General features: G+C 48.6%; 1 protein-coding gene across 1 annotated transcript; it reads right to left on the bottom strand.

Annotated features, from left to right (window-relative positions):
- Positions 1-770: 770 nt before the first annotated feature.
- LRRC58 (leucine rich repeat containing 58) lies at positions 771-18,138 on the bottom strand. Its single transcript, XM_087757836.1, has 4 exons — positions 17,573-18,138; positions 8,154-8,282; positions 6,554-6,831; positions 771-5,069 (listed from the first exon to the last, which is right to left on the bottom strand). Exons 1-4 carry the CDS (start codon positions 18,115-18,117, stop codon positions 4,861-4,863), a joined length of 1,161 nt encoding a protein of 386 aa, XP_087613962.1. The 5' UTR covers positions 18,118-18,138; the 3' UTR covers positions 771-4,860.
- Between the last annotated feature and the right edge of the window lie 964 nt (positions 18,139-19,102).

The raw sequence follows: 19,102 nt of genomic DNA, 5'->3' as shown, positions 1-19,102 counted from the left end.
AATATTCTCAGTCTGGTTATTGCAGGCAAGGTCACTGCATTCCTCAGTATTTTATATTATTGGAAATGGGGCTGCTACGTAATTTGAGAGGTTTTTCATTACATAGGAAGTTGAACCACCTCTGAAATAGTTCCTGCTGAAGTTAATATCACGTAATTCTCGTTTCCCACTGTCCCATTTTCCAATACACCACATTTCTGCACTGACAACTGGTAATTGCACGGCAGGATCTGAAACATTTTGGCAATAGATCACAAAAACTCTTCAGGATGTAGGAGGAAACATGAGATTACACGAGAAAAGGGAACACATTAGCCAGTTAACATGATCAGAAAATTAACATTCAAGAAGTCATTCACAGGTTTCAGAGTTAGTGTATTAAGTGGGAAACAATTCAAGTAGTTTAGAACTGTTGTTTCATATTGCTGGAAAACTCAGCCATGACACTGCCTTCTCTTGTTTGTACATTTACCTTGCCCGTGAGTTACTTCTACCTTTAAACTGTGGAGCAAATTTCTGCAATGCTGTACCAGAAGCAGAACAGGGTCTGGGCTGTAACGCTCTCTGGTCTGTCGCAAGTGGGCCCCAAAAGCCAAGAGTTTCGGCAGTCCCTTTGGAAGTCTCACCTGCTCTTGGTTTTATATGGCACAGGTCGAACCTCATCTGTTCCCCCACCAGGCATAGCCCCATTTTTAAAGTTTACAATTCTGCAAGGGTTCTGCCTGCAGCAATACCAGAATCGAGATGCCGGCAAATAACGGACAGACAACTGTAGAAATAACATTTTTGGTTTAGTGTTTGCAATTTGTTTTACAGCTCATAATGAAATACTGTTAGAGATATTCTACATTCATACATTTCTAGCAAAATACACTTTTAAAAACATAAGGCACTTTAAGACTTCCTAAAACAAATGTTCATGATAAAAATTCAACAAGAGGGCTGGATGAGAACCCTTGCTACCCTTAACGTTCAGGTCGGTAAAAGATCAATCCTCTAGTCAGGCAGGCAAATGAAATAATCAATAGAAAGGTTTCCAAGATAGAGTTACTGCTGTATTAGTGTGCATTCTGAAGTAGTCTATTTGAAGTATCTTCAGCTGGGGGGGGAGGGCATGGTGTGAATAAGATGCATTAAAATAGTTCTTTGAACTGGGTAACAAAGACACATTGCAGGGATTAAATTTCGTTACTTTCATTGGATTAAATTCCTTCCATTCATTATTGCCAACAAGAGTAAGGAACAAAAAGGAGCTGGTTCTCCCCTCCCTCCCCCCCTACTCCCATTATAATTCAACACAAGATTTCAAAGACTTAAAATGACCAGGACAGAAGCCCATGAAAAACTGCATCTGGCCACTTCAGAGTATGTTTAAATATTCATTACTGACTTCCTCGAGTCTCACCTCTTATTGAAGAAAGAGAAACATAAAAGAATTGGCAACTGTATAAGTTGCCTCCAGTCAAATTGATATTTTGCTTCTTTTTAACACGGCCCCACTGTTCACATTAAGCACCTGCATTCAGAAACGCACCAGCAGCTCCCCTCGGCAGAGAGACGGCGGGGCAGAGGATGAATGCAGGCAGGGCCCCGGACCCCGCGGGGAAGAGGGAATGAGCAACTTCGCTTCACACACTTGGGTCTCGCCTTAAGAACGGTTTCAAAAGCCAGACGTGCTGGGCTGCTGTAGCAACAAGGGGATTGATACCAAAACACTGACTGAAGACTTCACTCGGAAACGCATCTGTAAGAACTGAAATCCGCTCTCTAAAACCGACAGAGAGAGCTGTAATGCTGGCAAAACCACTGTCTACTTCTCAGGGCCCCTGAGAAGGGGCCATCCAACAACCATCCAACAGCGTATCTTCAAGTTTTGTCTTACCTACTTTATTGCCCAGTACATTTTCCAGTATTTGGGGGCTAACAATTGCTGGAAAAACTTGACTCCCGCTCAGTACATTAGGCACTACAGTACGAACCTGCATCCCTAGTCCTCTCAAATCCACCTCTGAGGGGAAAAAACCCCACAACCAACCCACGATTTGTCTTTCTTACAAGTCCTTGATTGTTTTAAATTCTGACTTACTTGAATTGCACTTTAAAGCCCAGCAGCAAAAAGAAAAATGGGTAGCTATATTCGGGAATATATATAAATTTTTGAGAGACAAGACATTTTATCAAGTCTAAAAACGTATAGAGATATCAACTGCATAAGCTGTCAAGTTTCGAACTGGCTACAGTAAAGATTAGCCTATTAGCCCTATCAGAATGGGGGCAGAAATGGGATGCCTGTTCAGTTAGGAAAGAAAACGCAGTCAAGGACTGAGCTAAATTAGAACCAGCCACCACTGGTCTTAACCCGTCACACACAGAGGTGCTACCATGCAAACAGGAACCGTGGTGAAATCTAACTTTGGGAAGTGAAAAAATGCATGCCTTCAAGATAGCTGCTGCTAAAGAGAAGAAAGGAAGGTGGTACCTCATGGCCCCGAGCTCAAAAGATCTTGAGATCTCAATTTGTGTGGCTCACTCTCACTGGCAGAAGAGCCAAGTTCCAGATCACTCAGTTGCTCACTACTGTTACACTAGCAGCCAATTTAAAATTCCAGCCCTGCAATCAGTGTACTGCCCTTCAGCATTGGTGTGACGATATTCACTTGGGACAGGAAGAAGTATCTGAAAGAGGAGATGAAGAACAAAACAGAGGCCACTCACTGATCCCGACTGAACTAACAGCATGCAGTCCGTTTCTCTCAAAATCTGTAGGTTCTTCTTCCCAAGCAAACCCCACAGAATTTGCCGAAGTGACACCCAGTTGCTTTGCACATGTACCATATTGTGTCTGAAAAATATACTTTAAAAAAATTACTTGGAAAGGCACAGAGCACGTGCAGTTTAGTTCCTTGTGGATCTGTGCGTGTGTGTAATCTTCAGACTAAGTCGCAATGATTGATAATGGACGGGGTGCTACTTTACAACCAGATAATTTCTTTCAAATTCCAGTTCTCTCCAAAGGAAACTGGGGAAATGAGCAGTGCTGTCAAGGAAATGCAAGGCAAGAAGTTCAACCTGCACACCGAGACAGACTGGAACGTACAAAGTTTCACAGACCTTATTCTTCAGGTCACATTAAAGGAAAAATTGTAGTCTAATAAAAAAAAATATCACTAAAGCTAGTTACAAAGAGGAGAATTATCAAAGTGCTTTAATATATAAAGTGTCAAATATAATTAAACAGGACCATTAACACAGAGCTGCCATGAGATATTCCAATAGTTTCACGTGTTTTCCGAATGCAGGAGAGGAGCACAGGTTTTTAATTTCCCCCGTAGGACCAAAGTGGGTTAAGAAAAGTTTTTCTTGTTCATTTAGCTTCTTAACACAATGTATTTGCTCTGCTCGCGCATTCAAAGGCGCCGTTGGGCTTGCTCTATCTGAAACTGCATCAAAAGGACCATCTGCCATGAAATATTAATAAAGGGGCAGCACTCACTGAGCAAAACACACAACAGTCCCATACAGTAGATTTATCGATACCTGTCAATTTGTACTATTAATTTGTATAAGCTATTTATTGATACTTAAAAATTCTGCGCTATTTTCTGCGGCTTTCCTTTAAACGTAGCGTAAGATAACTGAACGTGTTATTTGAACAATCCCACAGACTGCCAAAGCTATTATAACAAGGGCAAATGCAAACAAATAAATAAGGAAGAGGTTTCAAAACCACCTCGTGCAAGATGCTCAGACAACGCGCCTTAGCCTCCCTACCGGCTTCTCCTCTCATGTTATGAATAAGAAAAACCCCATTCTCCACGGCACTTCTCTCAGTACTTCCAATTCATTAAGCTGCTGCCTACTTTAAGCAGATGACCTTAAAGACGGACATTAACTCTGTACCAAGCATAGCAGAGCTAGCTGCGGCAGGGGGACATGGTGGTTTAGAAACAAGAAATGCCAATCAAGACCTTTCCTGCAATTCACAGATCTAAAAGCAGATTTGCTCCCGTAAGCTGAGACTCAAAAACATGATACAGAGCATCGCATCTGGTCCCTTGCACAGGCATGTACAAGTCTGAAGTAATACCAAGTCTCAATAGAACAACTCGTCTGTTTTCTGAAGGCACCATAAAGACAGCAACACTCCCGGTGAAATGGGAAGAGGCAGAGGGAGGAAAGATAACGAATACAGTTAGGAGGAAACACTAAAAGCAGCTTGGTATAACAAGGGAGAAGAAAGGTGGCTCAGTTCTATGATGGCTGTAACATCTGTAACAGCACAGAGACCCTACGTCTCTAGGCAGAGTAACCAGAGTTTGGAAAAATCTACTCCTGAACAAAAGAAACCCCAACTCCCATTTTTAGTGGATGGGTGTAAAATCTGTAACTGAAATCAAAGGATACAGCAAAGAATCAAAACGCTATATAAGATCTTGGGGTCCATACATACTCACATGGCATCATTAGCCTGTTTCTGATTTACCACAGCGTTAAAAGGTCTGGACAGTCTCCTTTGCTCTGCAGGACGACTGAAGTCCAGTGAAGTGTCATATATTAAAACCCTTCTCAATCCGCCAGTGAGAACAAATCCCCCTCCCCAGCCCGTACGAGGGAAGGGGGGGTGTCTCCCAGACAGGAGATGTTTCTAACAACCCCAGGCACCCTACAGGCAGCATGCCACTGAGTTAGCTCTCCTAAGTAGCACTGCACCAAGCAAGCCTAGGCTTGCTAAGATGTTCTGCCCCTTACGTGGACTTGAGGACAGTTTCTCGTGAGCCCTTCAGGCCAGAGGCTCATGCTTCGCTGTTCCGTTATCGCTTTTCAAATACGTTTTCCTTCCCGTCTTCCCATCGCTCCCTGTTATCCCAGAAGGACTTTCTGCATCCTGCGCGCAGCGACGCTGGCTTCATCCTCAGAGTCAGACTCGCTCTGGGAAGTAGAGCTCTGGGAGGCAGAGCTGCAGGGAGAGGAGCACTCTGGGGAGCACAGGTAGTGCATCAGCGGGAGGCGATACTTCCCACAGAAGTCAACAAACTTGATTTGTCTGACGCAGCTGTCAAAGTAGACACCTGTAAGGGCAGAGGGAACAGTAACAACACGTGAGACCCCACGCGGAGAAATCTGTAAGCTCTGCAAGGCTGTTGTGGCTGTTACAAATGCCTCAAATTAGGATTTAATTGACAATCCACTGAACGCAGAAGCACAAGGGATACTGGAGGAAGAGAAGGGACCAGGACAGCTACGGAAATGTGAAATTTCTTTTCTTAGTAAAAACAAAACAAAACAAACAAACCTGTAAAACTGTATTTGGTAGGTGATTCAGAATGGCATGCTCTACATGAAGAGACACACGGCAGCTGCTTCCAAAGAATCTGGCGATTTCTTCTAACCATTAGGGAGAAATCTCAGGCTGGGAATTTGCAAACTTCCTAAATGTCAAATTAATTCATTCACCCTATTTTCAAACCTGTATAACCTCTTCTACCAGCTAGCAAAAATGTCTTCACAAATAGACCTTCATAGCTCTACTTTTCTTCTGCTTGAGTGAAGTCACCATGCTGAGTTTGGATGCTACTTTCCATGGCAACAGCGTTGCTGTAACACACAATTACCTTCTCCTCCTGTCACAGCAGGTGATTTTAGACAGTGACATTTTCAGAAGTTTCCAGCTGTGTTTTAAGTCCAAGCTGGTCTGGAGTAAGCTTTTCTCCTGCAGTGTTAGAGCAATGCTGCAGTGCTCTGCTAGTTCATAAGGAAAAGTGAACAAGAGCAAACCCAATCCACTGTTATCCAAGCTGTGCAAAGCTCTAAAAAAAAAGAAACGTTTCTCTCCCTTCCAACACAAGTTCCAGCCCTTCCGTCTTTGCTTACGGAGCGCGCTTTGATATTGTCGGGTAAGGAGATAAGGTAATATACTGCATTATGACTCCAGGGTAGATACTAATTAATGATTTTTTTCCCTTAATCTTCTAAAAGCCGAATGCACAGATCATTTACTCTGGATAAAGATTAAGCATTAAGCCAAATTAAGCCCAAGCATTCCAGGCTTCTCTATGAAGTCCTCTCCTTCCAGGAACTACATGCTAGTAGTCCCAAGCAAGAGCTAAACAAGTTGCTCTTGGTAACTACCAAGCACTACAGCCTCCCTCCTCTTTTCCATCCAGAAGTGAAGCTTGCTGTTCAGCAAGAGTGCTTGCAAAAGTTCTCCTGCCCATTACTTAGTCTGAGCTATTTCAGGGCAGACGGATCGGAAACTTCAGACCATAAAAGCGTAGTGGAGTCCTGGGATGAGCTGCAAAGACTCTGACAGAAACACCGCCTCACATTCCCATGCAAATACAGTAAACCAGCACGACAACTTTGAACGTCGCTCCTAAGCGAACAAGGCTCCTTAAAGACAAATTTGCAGGAGACCCGGAGCCAATGAAATACAGCTGGAATTTGGATGCAACAACACATCTAACCTGACTGAGCTACTGAAGTCGTGGCAAGTCAGAGGGAAAGAAAACCCCCAGGGTAAAAGCAGGGAGCAGAGCAGTTAAGGAGAACTTACCCCCGCATTTAGGATTGGGACAGTTGCTGGCCAAGCTCAGATATCGGACAAGATTCTCCGGGAGATCGCTGGGAGCGTAGGGAACATTGCGAGTTTTAATTGTGCGTCCAGCCAGTTCCTGAAGGCTCGGGGGATTGTAGGTCAGGTCACGGACAAACCGAACGACCAGTGGGTTCCCACGCAAGCTCAGCTCTTCCAGGTGAACCAGGTTAAGGATCTCTCGAGGAAGGTAAGTCAGCAGGTTATTGTGCAGGCTCAGGGAACGCAGGGAATGCAGCCTGAGGATGGAGATGGAAACCCAGTCAAGATGTGCAAGCAAAATCATTCCACAATTGCCTTACACGCAGACCTGATTACTCTCCTCTCTCCCAACAATTTCTTTTCCTTTGGCTTTTCTTCCTTTTAAAGCATAAATTCGTGCTAAAAGAGCTGCTGTTACTCCAGCACACACAATGCCCTAGAAAACTTGGCTCAGCTCCAGAATGCCTGTTAAAGAAACAGTCTTAAATATGCTGCAGTCCCTCTCAGTATTCCCCACACATACACCCCAGAAAAGGCAGCACAGAACAAAAGTATACAAACTGAGCGCTTTCGGGGGAGATAATGTTTCCTTGTATCCAGTGCATGCATCGAGAACGGTTCCATGCAATACTTTGAATAAGTCACCTGCTTTCGCTCATGCATTAAAGATGATTGCTGGTAGGCAGCCAGCCCTGGAAAACCCCATGTTTTCATTGCTTGCGGCTGCATCACCTTGCGCTGTGATACTACCAGATCTCAAAAGCTAAGCAAGGTCAGGCCAGGCTAGCATCGGCACAGGTGACAAGCAGTTTTTTGGCTCTTGGAAGAAGCGTTCTCCTCTCTCAGGAAGCACAAAGCAACGCTCCAGCACAGCATCCAGGGATGCTCTCAAACCAGTACAAGTTACAAGACAACTGGACATTGTACATCAAGAATAATCCCACTACACCATCAAATTCCAACTCTGAAAACTCTGTGCTGCCATTCAGTTGCTTTTGGGGTTACAGCTACACACTGAATTCTTCACCTGCCATCTTAGGCTGCCCGTACAGAGTTTGCAGTGTCCTCCTTCCCCCATTATGAAACAGAAAAGCAGTAACTTATCCTCTAGGGCTGTGCTGTAGGATTTAACGAACACTAAACCATTCTGAGACCCTAGGGTAAGAAATGCCAAGGGAACACAGGGGATGGTACAACACAAAAGCACGCACAAAAAGGCTTTGGGTGAAGGACAAAACAGACCAAGCATTCATCGCTAAGAATACGGTAGCATGGCAGTTTATCTTTTCTGAGTTGCCCAGGTACTTCTCAGGGCTCCCTGTACAAATCTATTAATTCACCTTACAGTGTATACTCGGTGACATTTTTTTTTTTTTTTACCGTGACCCTTTGAGATTTCCATATTATATATTCATGGTCTGCCTGCAGTGCACCATGCTAAGGATCTTCTTGTTCAAGTCTAGTCACATTAACAAACTGAAGGACAAATAGGTCCTCCTAGGTGCTTTTATCCACGCAGGCAGAAGAAAAAGCTCAAAGAGTTAATTACAGCTGGTGGCTGATGACAGTAAATACTCACTGTGCCAGCTGAGGTGGAATGCTCTGGATCTTGTTGTCACACAGAACTAGATAGCTCAGAGAAGGCAGGTTTGCTAATTCAGGTGGAATTGAAGTAATGAAATTCCCTCCAAGGTATAGAAACTCTAAACTGAAAAAGAGAAGAGAAAACACTGCGTTATTTCATTAAGGTCATTTCCAGTTTCATTTAACACTAGGTCTTCTCATTTCCTGCATTTCTTAAAGAAAAATACAGATGACTATGTATGAGATAATTTGCTGAGGGGAAAAAAAAAAAAAAGCCGAGTCGCACATCAAAATTACAACAGGGCTGCTGTTTCACAACAGATAACGTTGAGATTTACCTCCAGCCTCCTGCAGGCACCATTACATCTGCAGGTAGGCACCAGACAACTATGTGTTCCTACACCAACCCCTCACGCAAAGCTCCTGCTCCTATTTCCAAGGAAGAGCAGCCTGCGCACGTGGGGTCTGCGGCACTGACGCAGCTCTCGCTGCAGCCAGCAGTTCTCAGTTTCAGCAGGAGCAAAGCAGGAGAGCAGCGGCTCTCCCTGAAAATCCTGGCCCTGCACAAGCGCTAGTCGCTCTTTATGGCATCATTTGACTCCTCGGTGACTAACTGCAACCTTTCAGCAGAAGTCAGAGGCAGCCAGTCCCACTTTGATACAATTCACACACCGATAACACCACAGCTTCAACAGCACAGAGTGCATCTAAGTCACACAAGTACATGCACGCAATTTCTCAGGTAGACTGATTTCAGTATACCGAAGTCATGGAGCCCAAAGTTACAAAAAACATTAGCTGGGCTTAACTGCCGTTTCGGCCTAAATAAAAAGAATAAATTCCCTGGACATCCCGTGAAAACTGACTGGATGGGAGACAGGAACAAAGAGAGGCACTAAAACCCTTCTGCCAGGTGGAGTATCCACCATGTGCTGTGCATCTCTGTCCTTCTAGGAAAAACAGTTGGCAAGCACTTCTCTTCAACATACTAGCTTCAATTCCCCATTTCACAGAGCCAAATAGTTTTCCTCCTCTGTCCTCAGACCTTGCCTGGAAGAACAAAGGCGAGTTCAGTTTGGGTACTTCTGGCTGGGAAGAGACACCATTGCTCATCACGGTCTAGACAACACTTCTTCCCAGGCCTGAAACAGGTGGATCTCACGGTCCTGTCCGCAGGTGTCTGTGGTACTCATGCTGGTTCAATATCTCCGGTACATACTTGGGTTAGCTGCCTAACTACAGTGTACATGGCCCCTCTGATCTACCAAGCGTTCCCCGCAGGTCAGAAAGGAGAAGTCATCCAGGCTCCGTCAGCCATTCTTGGAATAGGAGGCACCTCCACCTCACCGCAGCACCTCAGAGAGGCTGCAGGTACAGCTGGCAAAGGAACACAGGACCAAACCACCCAAAGGACATGGTGCTCAACCCAGAGAAGGCCTAAACCTGCAACTGTGCCACAGCATGTGTGGTGCACCAGAGAAGCTTCCCCTGGAATGGAGCAGAAGAACAGAAGAGCAGAAGAGACTATTTTGTTGAGTTCTTGCAAGACGTTTCCCCTGGAATGGAGCAGACGAGGCTATTTTGTTGAGGTCTTGCAAGACGTTTCCCCTGGAATGGAGCAGAAGAGGCTATTTTGTTGAGGTCTTGCAAGACGTTTCCCCTGGAATGGAGCAGAAGAGGCTATTTTGTTGAGTTCTTGCAAGAAACTTGAACCCCAAAGATCCAACGGCAGCATCTGCTTGGGCTAGAGAGGCCACCAACACAGCGTAGAGGTCCACCTGCCCATCAGCAAAGAACAGAACAGCAGAACCACTGCAACACACAAGGAGACGCTCACGGAGCTTAACTTCCCCTGGATTTGCTTACCTTTTTGGAGTACGTCAGAGGAAAGCTAAATACCTGAGATTTGACAAAGTGGGCACAGAATTAAGCCATTTCTAAGCCTTAGATTTAAACTGAATTTGACTATATGAAAGGAAGTAACTATACTTGCTTCAGCTGAGAGATCAAGCGGGACAGCACATTTGGAGGTTATTCTGAACACGCAAGAAAGTACACAGGAAAAAAACCACCACCAAACCCCCACTGTTCAAAAGTAGCCTCTCTTCCACAGACAACCTGTAGGTGAGGAGTGGGGGCAGGAGGAAGGTTGCTCTGCAGACACCACATCAAGGGGAGATTATTTTTAATTAAATTTTGATCCCCTAACAAAGCCCTGAGTTTTAACCAAAATTCCTCCTTCAACCTCCATTGTTTCCCAAGGTAGATTTAGGCTGCTTGGCTCTCATTAGGGACTTAACTGCTGATCATACAATTCCTCAGCATATTTTAACTCCGCGCCATTGCTGGAGCCCACGCTGAAAACTGTTGGGCGAGGGAATTCTAGCAACGTGGATTTCAATGTTTAAACAAGGTTTAGACGTGTACAAGATTCCACTTCCTAGGAAAAGTCAATAATTAACTCTTCATTCTCTGTGTTTGAAGACAATAATGCCCATAAAGCCATGCTGTGTAAAAACACATACTACCGGGGAAGAGGAAGAGGGGTGCAAAATATATAGTAAAAAATGGTTTCAAAGTTCATTTCTAGGCGTGAAATGCATAGAGTTTCAAGAGCAGCTTACTGCACAAACTAAGCATGCAAAACCTCTGCCTACAAACTACTTACAGCTTTCAAATCCAGTCTGTGTAATGAGAACCCTCAGTTATACTAGCTAGGATATAAAGCCCCAAGATCAGACTACAAACTGCCTCTAACTAAAAATCCACTAAATAACTCCTTCAGTGGCAACAAAGAGCTTCTTAAAAATTGTTTTCTTTTTACCTATCGTCTGAATCACCTTTTTGAGGTCCGTAAACTAACAATTCACTGGGCTCAGCCTACTACAGCAAATTCAGAATTTCCAACGTCAACTTAAGATATGAATTAGGTGGTAAATTTATTAAAAAAGCACAGGGAGGACGTTTTGAAACTATAAAGAAACTTATTTTAAACACAACAAAGATATTCTTATAGCTTCCACTGAAGCACCGCTCAGTAGGCAAAAGAAATCTATAACTCCCGCCCCCCAAAATACAATTTACTAGAAAGAAGGATCTAGCCTAGTCTCGGCTGAGCAAGATGCAGAAATTAACAGTCATTTCTGCATCAAATTAACGTGTCAAGAATTGTTTGAGCAGAGCTAATCATGACACAGGCAAGGATTTCCAAGAGACCCAACCCTTTTGTAGCGAGCACTGATGATCCCACTGGGGCCACAGTTCGTTCCCAGCTCTTCTACTCCTGGCTTGATTTTCGTGCCGTACTAAGCCCGTACCGTACCTAGAGGCCAAGGCAATGCTGGCTCTGGAGCTGTCCTGCTTGGGGGACAGTTTGCTGCTCGGTAAGACGAGCAAGAGCACTGCTGAGCTCTGCCCTCCTCACAGAAGAACCCCTCTAACGAGACAACATTCGCCATAGTTTTTCATGGGAGGACCGTAACAGAAGCAGGAGCGAGCTTAGTGAATACTTCTAACTAACCTTTCACACTCAGGCCTAGTTTTTCTGACAATCATTAATCTGCATAGTCATTTGGACCAGCCAGCTGAGGTCTCCTGCATCGCTGTGTACACAGAGGGAGAGCTGGAATTTTTCTGTACTTTCAAGTCAGTCCAGGAACTCAGAAAAGCCAGAGCGCAACCAGCCTCAAACGAACGTAAGCTCAATTCCTATTTGTGAAGCTAGAATAAATGATGTACTTCCAACCTGCAACCCAGGATCTGGCTGAACAAGTTTCAAGAGGGGACAAACACTAACAAAATCCATCTCAACAAAAACTGAAAAAAAAAAAAAACCAAACACAACCATTTGACAGAGTAAGTAATGGGGGCTGACACTTTCTCTCCTGCCTTTTAGCAATGTTTACAAATAGACTACTAAAAGGCCAGAGTCCCTTTCAGCCTCATACCCAGCAGGCCCCTCGCTCAGCACTAGTACTAATTGCTGCCAAGCAGCCGCTGGCACACCAAGCCCGTCGTGTGTCGCTCCTCTCTGGCAGGGGATTTCGTACCACCGGGCTGTAGGGCGGTTGTGTAAATCCTTATACATATGGGAAGGGAGTGGGGAAACGCTCAAACAACTACGAATTGTTTCAGGTGGTGGCAGAGTTTAACACACCGAGAGACTGTACGTTCTTGCTTGAGTACGTCCTTGAGGTTTCCAGGTCATCATACAGCACAAAACAAATGAAAAAGCCCCAAAACAGTAAGTAAGAAGAGCCCACTCTGAGCATCAGAGGTATTTTTGATACCCTATCAATTACCATGACACTTTCATGAAACACCATGTTTCAAGGGGAGAATGTCTTCTGGCATAGAGGATACTCAAATTTTCAATCCACCCCGTTTCCCCACAGACACTTCTTTGGATAAATTTTAACAGCTGACATCAAACGGATGCATCTAAATAGGTAATCTAAAAATGAAATAATGAGCCTGAGATAGCTCCAGGTCTTTTTAAGATAAACTTTTTAGCAAGAAATTTCCAGGGCAGTTTTGAGGCTCATGCAAGGGAGGAATTTAAAAGCAGCCCACAATACACTCCTGTTAACCCTGTTCTACGATTTGCTAATTCCTGAGAGAACTGCATAGCCTTTGCTGACACGCAAATTTAAGATCAAACGGTCGACTGAAAACTATTTGCAAAACGTTTGAAGAGGGGAAGAAAAAGGGAGGCAGCAAGCAGATTTCCTAATGCTGTATCTTTATCAAAGCTTCGCTTGCCGTTTTTCCCACACTGTAACACCCGTTCTTAAGCGTATGCTTGTCAAACGTGCTTAATACTACCCACGAATAAAAGCAAATACTCTGGTTTTCATTGCATCTAAGCCTTTACACAAAACTTGGATGAATCCAGTTAGGCATTTGAGGCCTTTGATCCCAGTCCTTGCAGAACTGGGCTTTACTAGAGGAATCCAAGCGAGAAGGGAAGGAGCACGCATGGCAGATGCCTGGAAAGAGCCTGGCTCTTTTCCAACCTCTTTCCGCCTGCTCCGGGCACTCTACTAAGCGCTAGAGTATTAACTAGAAGAGTAAGACTAAACTTGAAATTCACATCAGAAGATTCAAGGTATCGATTGCCTTTTGCTAAGCTCTTGAGAAATCTTCCCTTTACAGGTCGCTTGCAAGACATTTCCCCAAGCGTGCACACTGATGAGGGCAATCCGTGTACCCTTAAGCCAAAAGCCACAGTGGAACAGTGAAGATCAGAGCTGTATTTTACCAGACTTGCCCAACAAATTTTGTCCAGAACGGGCACAAGCAGATGACCACGCTTCTAGCTCACCAGCTCTAATATACGATGCCCCTTATCGCATCCCCAGCTGGATCAGCAGAGGAAGGACACGCACAAGCAATGCAGCAGCGGGATGTCCATGCAGATGACAGTTCAGGAGCTGCTGGAGGCTGTGAATCGAGTCTGAGAGAGAGTGACTGACCATAACATCTCACACCGAAAACAGAGCAAGGTCAAGGCTGGAGGGAGAACTACAGAAAAGATGACGCTTACGTCTACCTATGCTAAGCTCATCTTTTATCTGGCAACAAACAGGAAAGCAATGCAAAGAGGGCTGCTCTCCTCCATCTGGTCCATTTTCTACTCTAAATTCACAGCAACAGCCAATGCTGCAATTCAGGCCTTGCACTGTACTGACACTGCTAGCTGACAGTAACTGGGGTGGTGGGCATGCAGGAGCCTCAACACGGTTAAAAAAAGCCCTCAGCAGGGCCCACACTTACCTTCTTTCTCAGAAACTTAAGAGGCTGTTGCAGGTCACCATAGACACTTATGGTGGAATTAGGAGGAAAGAGCACTGCATTTTCCACAATGCTTCCCTACTGGAAAACATGAAGCAACGGCTATTCATCCTTGGTGCCAGCACGCTATGACCAGCATCACCCTGCTGCCATCGCCAGAGGAACCATGATCATCCACCTGTGAAGCCATTTGAAGGAAGCTTCAAGCATTAGGACATCTACAGGTGGTCCCTTCTACAACAGCCTAGGAGGCAATGGATAATCAGGTGAAGGGCACATATGTTCTGCAGGATCTCACGCTGCACACAAAGATTTCCGTGGGCAAGGATGGAGCAGATGGCCAAAGCTGGAAGGAGTCAGACAAGACAGCAGCAGGACTGGCTGTGGTTCTTATCGCTGTTCATTGACTTGCCAAATCACTAGGAACGTGCTAAGAAAAGTTTTTGCACAAAATGCCTGACCCTAGCTTGCTGCAAAGTTGTGGCTTTATCATCTTCGTGTAAGTAACAACACATGGCGCACGCCCCTCATTCCAGGGCCTTTGCATTTGTAGTTGCCAGCATCACTTTGGCAGATCAAACCCATCAGCTTTCTATTCTTTCAACTTCACCATGTAGACTCCTTACCTGCTGTATTCCTGGCCTTCATTAAAACGGACGTCCTACCCCTTCAAAAACCACAACGAGAAACTGTGTGGGGTGCAGAGGAAAGACGTGAGGCTTAGTTATCACGAATTTTTTAAAAAAAAATCTCATCAGAGCTCAGACATTCCCTGGGAACACAAGTAGTACTCTGCAACTCTGCCCAGCTCTATAATCAGTGACTGGAGCAAATGGGAAGCTGCCAGGGTCACGGGAAGAAGAGAACTGCTGGCCTCAGGAACTCTAGTACCAGCAGGAGGAACGTGTCTGGTCAAAGTGCTGCCTGCATTCCTCTGTGGCGTCACAGACCATGAGACACGAGAAAAATTTCTTTTATGGGAAGCTGCATATGGAAAAAGGCTCTAAGTCTTGGCTTGCCAGCAACAGCGAGATGGACACTTGCAGCTTGAGCTGTGAGGTTAACAGAAGCCCCAACACCTACACCAGGTCCCACCTCCTCTCCCAGAGTTCAGAAACAAACAGATGCCTCCATGTTGCCCTGCCACAACAGCTGGCTCTGCTCTGTCCTTGCTCAGGTTCATTTTACCCACTTCAACACTATGCACGCTCACGATACGGACACCTCTTTTGTTGGCAGGCGGGAGGAGGGTCTGGCAGCAGCTCCTCTCCAGTACTTATCTACTGTCTTTTTGGCAAGGGTGTCAGGTCACTGGTTATCTGGCTCCCAATGAGCAGATTCAGGATTCCCTCTGGAGGAATACTGGATCATAAAGTATTGTTTTCTCCCAGCTCTGGCAAGCAAGTGTGCTGCTGCTTCCCTTTGTTACTTAAGCAGTCCCAGATACAGAAGGGTCACTGGTGGCATAGTGGTAAAGAAGCTGACAATCATGGTGGAGCGCGGATTCGCTATCTTGAGCTGGAGTCCAACTATATTATGGTGACACATTAGCAGAAGTTCAATGAGTTAGCAGTGATTACGCGGGCAGCAGACACAAGCTGGGTCTCGTCTAGTTTTTCTACCTGACACATCACTTTGTAACGATAAACAGTTCAATAGCCTTGTCCGCATTTGCCCTCTCAGAGTTGTCATTCTAGGGTTCAAGCACGACCAGCCCAAGAAAAGCTGCAGGACAGGACAAACAGGAGGCCTGCTTCAGGGCAGGCCAGAGGAAGAAGGTAGAGTGACCATGCAGCCGCAGTCTGACAGCGGTACAGCATGGACCACAGCACGCAGCCCACTGGGGCACCACGTGCAGCGCTACGCAGCCCAGTACCTTCCCGGGGTCAGCAGCATAACATAAAGCAGGACTGAGGTTTGTCTTCTTCAGGGGGGGAAAAAAAAAAGAAAAAAGAAAAGAGAGTGAAACCACAACCACAGATGAGAGCACGTAAGCAGCAGCAGGGAGCCTCTGCCTCAGAGGTGGGCGCAACAAGTGGATCCCAAACACATCCTGGGTGCTACCAGGCATGCTATGGAGGCAACGTGGATCATCTCCCCCGCACGACTGCCGCCCTCCATTGGCCTTCTCTCCCATGACGCTGGTGCCACTGTCCTCATCTCCTGCCGTTATCCCTGAAGCAACTGCTTCTGAACAGAGCGAAAGCTGAGGTTCTTCCTCCTCACAGCAGCCCCAGCCTAGGACGCAGCCCAACTGCTGAGAAGGGCACAAGCATTCTCTAGCACTCAAAATGCCTCATAGGATCTCTCAAACTTAGCTTAACCCAGCATTGCTCCAGATCCTCAAACAGGTGCATGCCGTGCCATCTGGGCAAAAGACGCACACCCAGTTGTATAATACTGCAGTGGACAAAGCCATTTCCCGCCAGCACTCAAGCAGTCCTCGTACCTCCAACCTAGGACCGTGGGAGACAGCACCCCACATACAGCATCCCATGATTCCACTGGATGCAGCTCTGCTGAGCCATCGGGGCGAATCCAGCTACTTAGGGTCAAGGTTGCTGGAATGTGCATGAGAGAGGCTGCCTCTGGCAAGTCCCTTGGCAAAGAGCTGGGGTGAAGAAAGTTCAGACCCAAATTCTTAGCACAGAGCCACACAGGGGCTAGTCTGAGGCTTGAGAAACCAGCAGAACGCACCGAGGTGCCCGCGTGTAACACGCGAGTCAGAACACGGTCCCCGGCTTGCCCAGGAGGATGATGACCTTCATAAGTACGCATCCCAGGTCAATGCGGGCAGTTAATACCCAGTCCTACCCAAGATCTGTTCCCACCCCACCAATGTTCCCAACTGCGGTGATTCAGCCGCGGGTTTCTGTGTCATCGGCCTGCGGTGGTTTGATCCAGCCCCAGAGCCAGACGTACCACTGCACCTGGGCACGGCCTAGGGCTCTACACTTCGGAAGACCCATCAGCCGATCTGACAGATCTACATGGGCTGGATGAGCGGAGAGAAATACAACAAAAACCAAACCATGCCAGCAAGCACCCTGATGAGACTGGAGCTGTACCAGCAGAAAGGCCCTATTGTTTGCATAAGCCACAACCAGATCTTTATTCTCCTGTGCTGTCCATCGTGCACAGCCGTGAGCTGCGTCAGACCGGGGGGTTTATTTTGCTGTCACCCAGAGATCTGTATTAAAGCAAAGCCACGGAGCGCCTTCTGCACGTCAACACTCATACCAACCACGCTGTCATTAGGGGAGCCTCCCCTGCACCCAGGCAGCCCGAGGACGAGGAGAACCCGAGCGAGATGCCCATTTTGCGAGCGCAGAAGGCCCGTCGTCTGCCTGAAGAGCGGCTTTGAGCTTGGGTAACTCAACCTGACGAAGGGGAAAAGCCACGTTAGCGGCAGCGGTGCTTGGAGACATCTGAGGCTGGACAAAACTCGCTCCCCGAGCAGGAGCGAGACACGAGGCGTGCTGCCGGCGGCGGCCCGCTTCGCGGCGAGGAAATCCGGCTGGGTTTGCCGGGCGGCCGCCGGGACTCTCCTCGTCCCCCCCCGGGCGGAGGCCCGGCCCCGGGGCCGCGGGGGGCCCGTCCCGCCCGGCGCCCTGCCCTCACCTGCGGAGCTCCTGGATGTCGGGCGGGATGCCGTGGAGGCGGTTGCCGCCGAGGCTGAGGCTCTGCAGCCCGCGGAGCCCCAGCAGGGCGGGCGGCACCTCGGCGAAGCGGTTCCCGCTGAGGTTGAGGACGCGGAGGGAGCGGCCGAGCGGGGCCTGCCCCAGCCCCTTGGGCAGCGAGCCGGGCCCGCCCAGCCGGTTGTTCTTGGCCAGGAGCGTGTGGAGGCGCGGCAGGGCCAGCAGCTCCGCTCCCAGCTCCGCCAGCCCCGTCCCGCTCACGTCCAGCACCTCCAGCGCCGGGAACCACTGCGACAGCCCGGCGGGCAGCGGGCCCGACAGCCGCCGCGGCGACAGCACCAACCGCCGCGCCTCCGCGCTGCGCCGCGCCGCCAGCTCCGCCGCCAGCTCCAGCTCCAGCTCCGCCGCCGCCGCCTCCGCCTCCGCCTCCTCCTCCTCCTGCTCCTCCTCGCCCTCCGCCGGGCCGCGCCGCGCCGGCTCCGGCGCCGGCGACAGCTCCGGGGCCGGGCCGCCCGCCGCCGCCGCCATCCCGCTCGCCCCGACCGACGTCCCCGCGCGGCGCCGCCGCCCTTGCGTCACCCCGGGGGCTCCCACGCCTCGCCCCGCCCCGCCCCGCCCCGGAACCTGAATAGCCCCGCCGCCCCCCCCCACCTCGCGGCCCCATGCTCGATCCCGGGCGCGCCGCCCGCCGAGGCCAGAGCGGCCCCCGCGGCCGGAGAGGGGCGAGCGCTCTTATGCAGGTTGCGGGGCGGCCGTGGGTTGGCGGTGGGGAGAGAGCGAGCCCCGCCGCGGCCCCGGAACGAGCATACGGGGGGGGCAGCGTCTGTGGGAAGGGGGCCAGCAGCCCCCGCAGCGGCGGGGGAGGTGGCCGTTACTGCCCCGGGACCGTTACTCACCGCCGGGGTCACCGTTACAGCCCGCTCCCGGCGGGCCTGGCCAGCCGGGCTGTGGAGAACCGCCGGGTGCCCGCGGGGGGGCCTGGGAATGGCACCTGCTGCCTTCAAAGGGTTGTACGCCAGGCCCGGGCCGCGCTACAGCTCTGAGTCCCTCTGACTGAAAAATTAAAAAAACAACCTTCCTCCTGGCCTTCTCCCTCATCCTCAGCCCCCGAGGGAAAGGCGCGCTCTGGGCCACCGGTGCCCAGGGCCTCCCGCTGCTGGCAGCGGGGCCTGGCCCGCGGCGGCCGATGGTCTGCCCAGGGTTCTCGTCTGCTTTGGTGCTTGCAGTCCCGCTGCTGGCCGGGCACCGAAAGAGAGACGCCTGCCCAGAAGCACCTCGGTGTATCTCCTTGTCCGGGTGTGAAAAGACAGCCTGGATCCTGAGCGTTGGCAGGAGTTAATCTACACCACCTAAGTCTGTCAGGCGAAGAGGCCTGATGCGGGTTATGGACGGATACGGAGCTGCTCCTGGTTGTACCATACACAAACAGGCAACTTGAGATTGGTGATTTTGATTCATCGCCCTTCGGACGCGGGTTCACAGCGGTGTAATCAGTAATCACCCACGGGAAGAA

Source organism: Nipponia nippon, unplaced genomic scaffold (assembly GCF_047370975.1).
Source record: "Nipponia nippon isolate SJK-2023a ecotype South Korea unplaced genomic scaffold, ASM4737097v1 scaffold_2, whole genome shotgun sequence".
Classification (NCBI taxonomy): domain Eukaryota; kingdom Metazoa; phylum Chordata; class Aves; order Pelecaniformes; family Threskiornithidae; genus Nipponia; species Nipponia nippon.
This window is presented reverse-complemented; position numbering and strand designations above follow the sequence as displayed.

Coding starts and splice junctions, on each gene's coding strand:
- LRRC58 (XM_087757836.1), bottom strand. CDS start 18,117: ATGGCGGCGGCGGCGGGCGGCCCGGCCCCGGAGCTGTCGCCGGCGCCG. Junction 8,283..17,572: donor GACATCCAGGAGCTCCGCAG/GTGAGGGCAGGG, acceptor TCTCTTTTTCAG/TTTAGAGTTTCTATACCTTG. Junction 6,832..8,153: donor ATTCCACCTCAGCTGGCACA/GTGAGTATTTAC, acceptor CTCCATCCTCAG/GCTGCATTCCCTGCGTTCCC.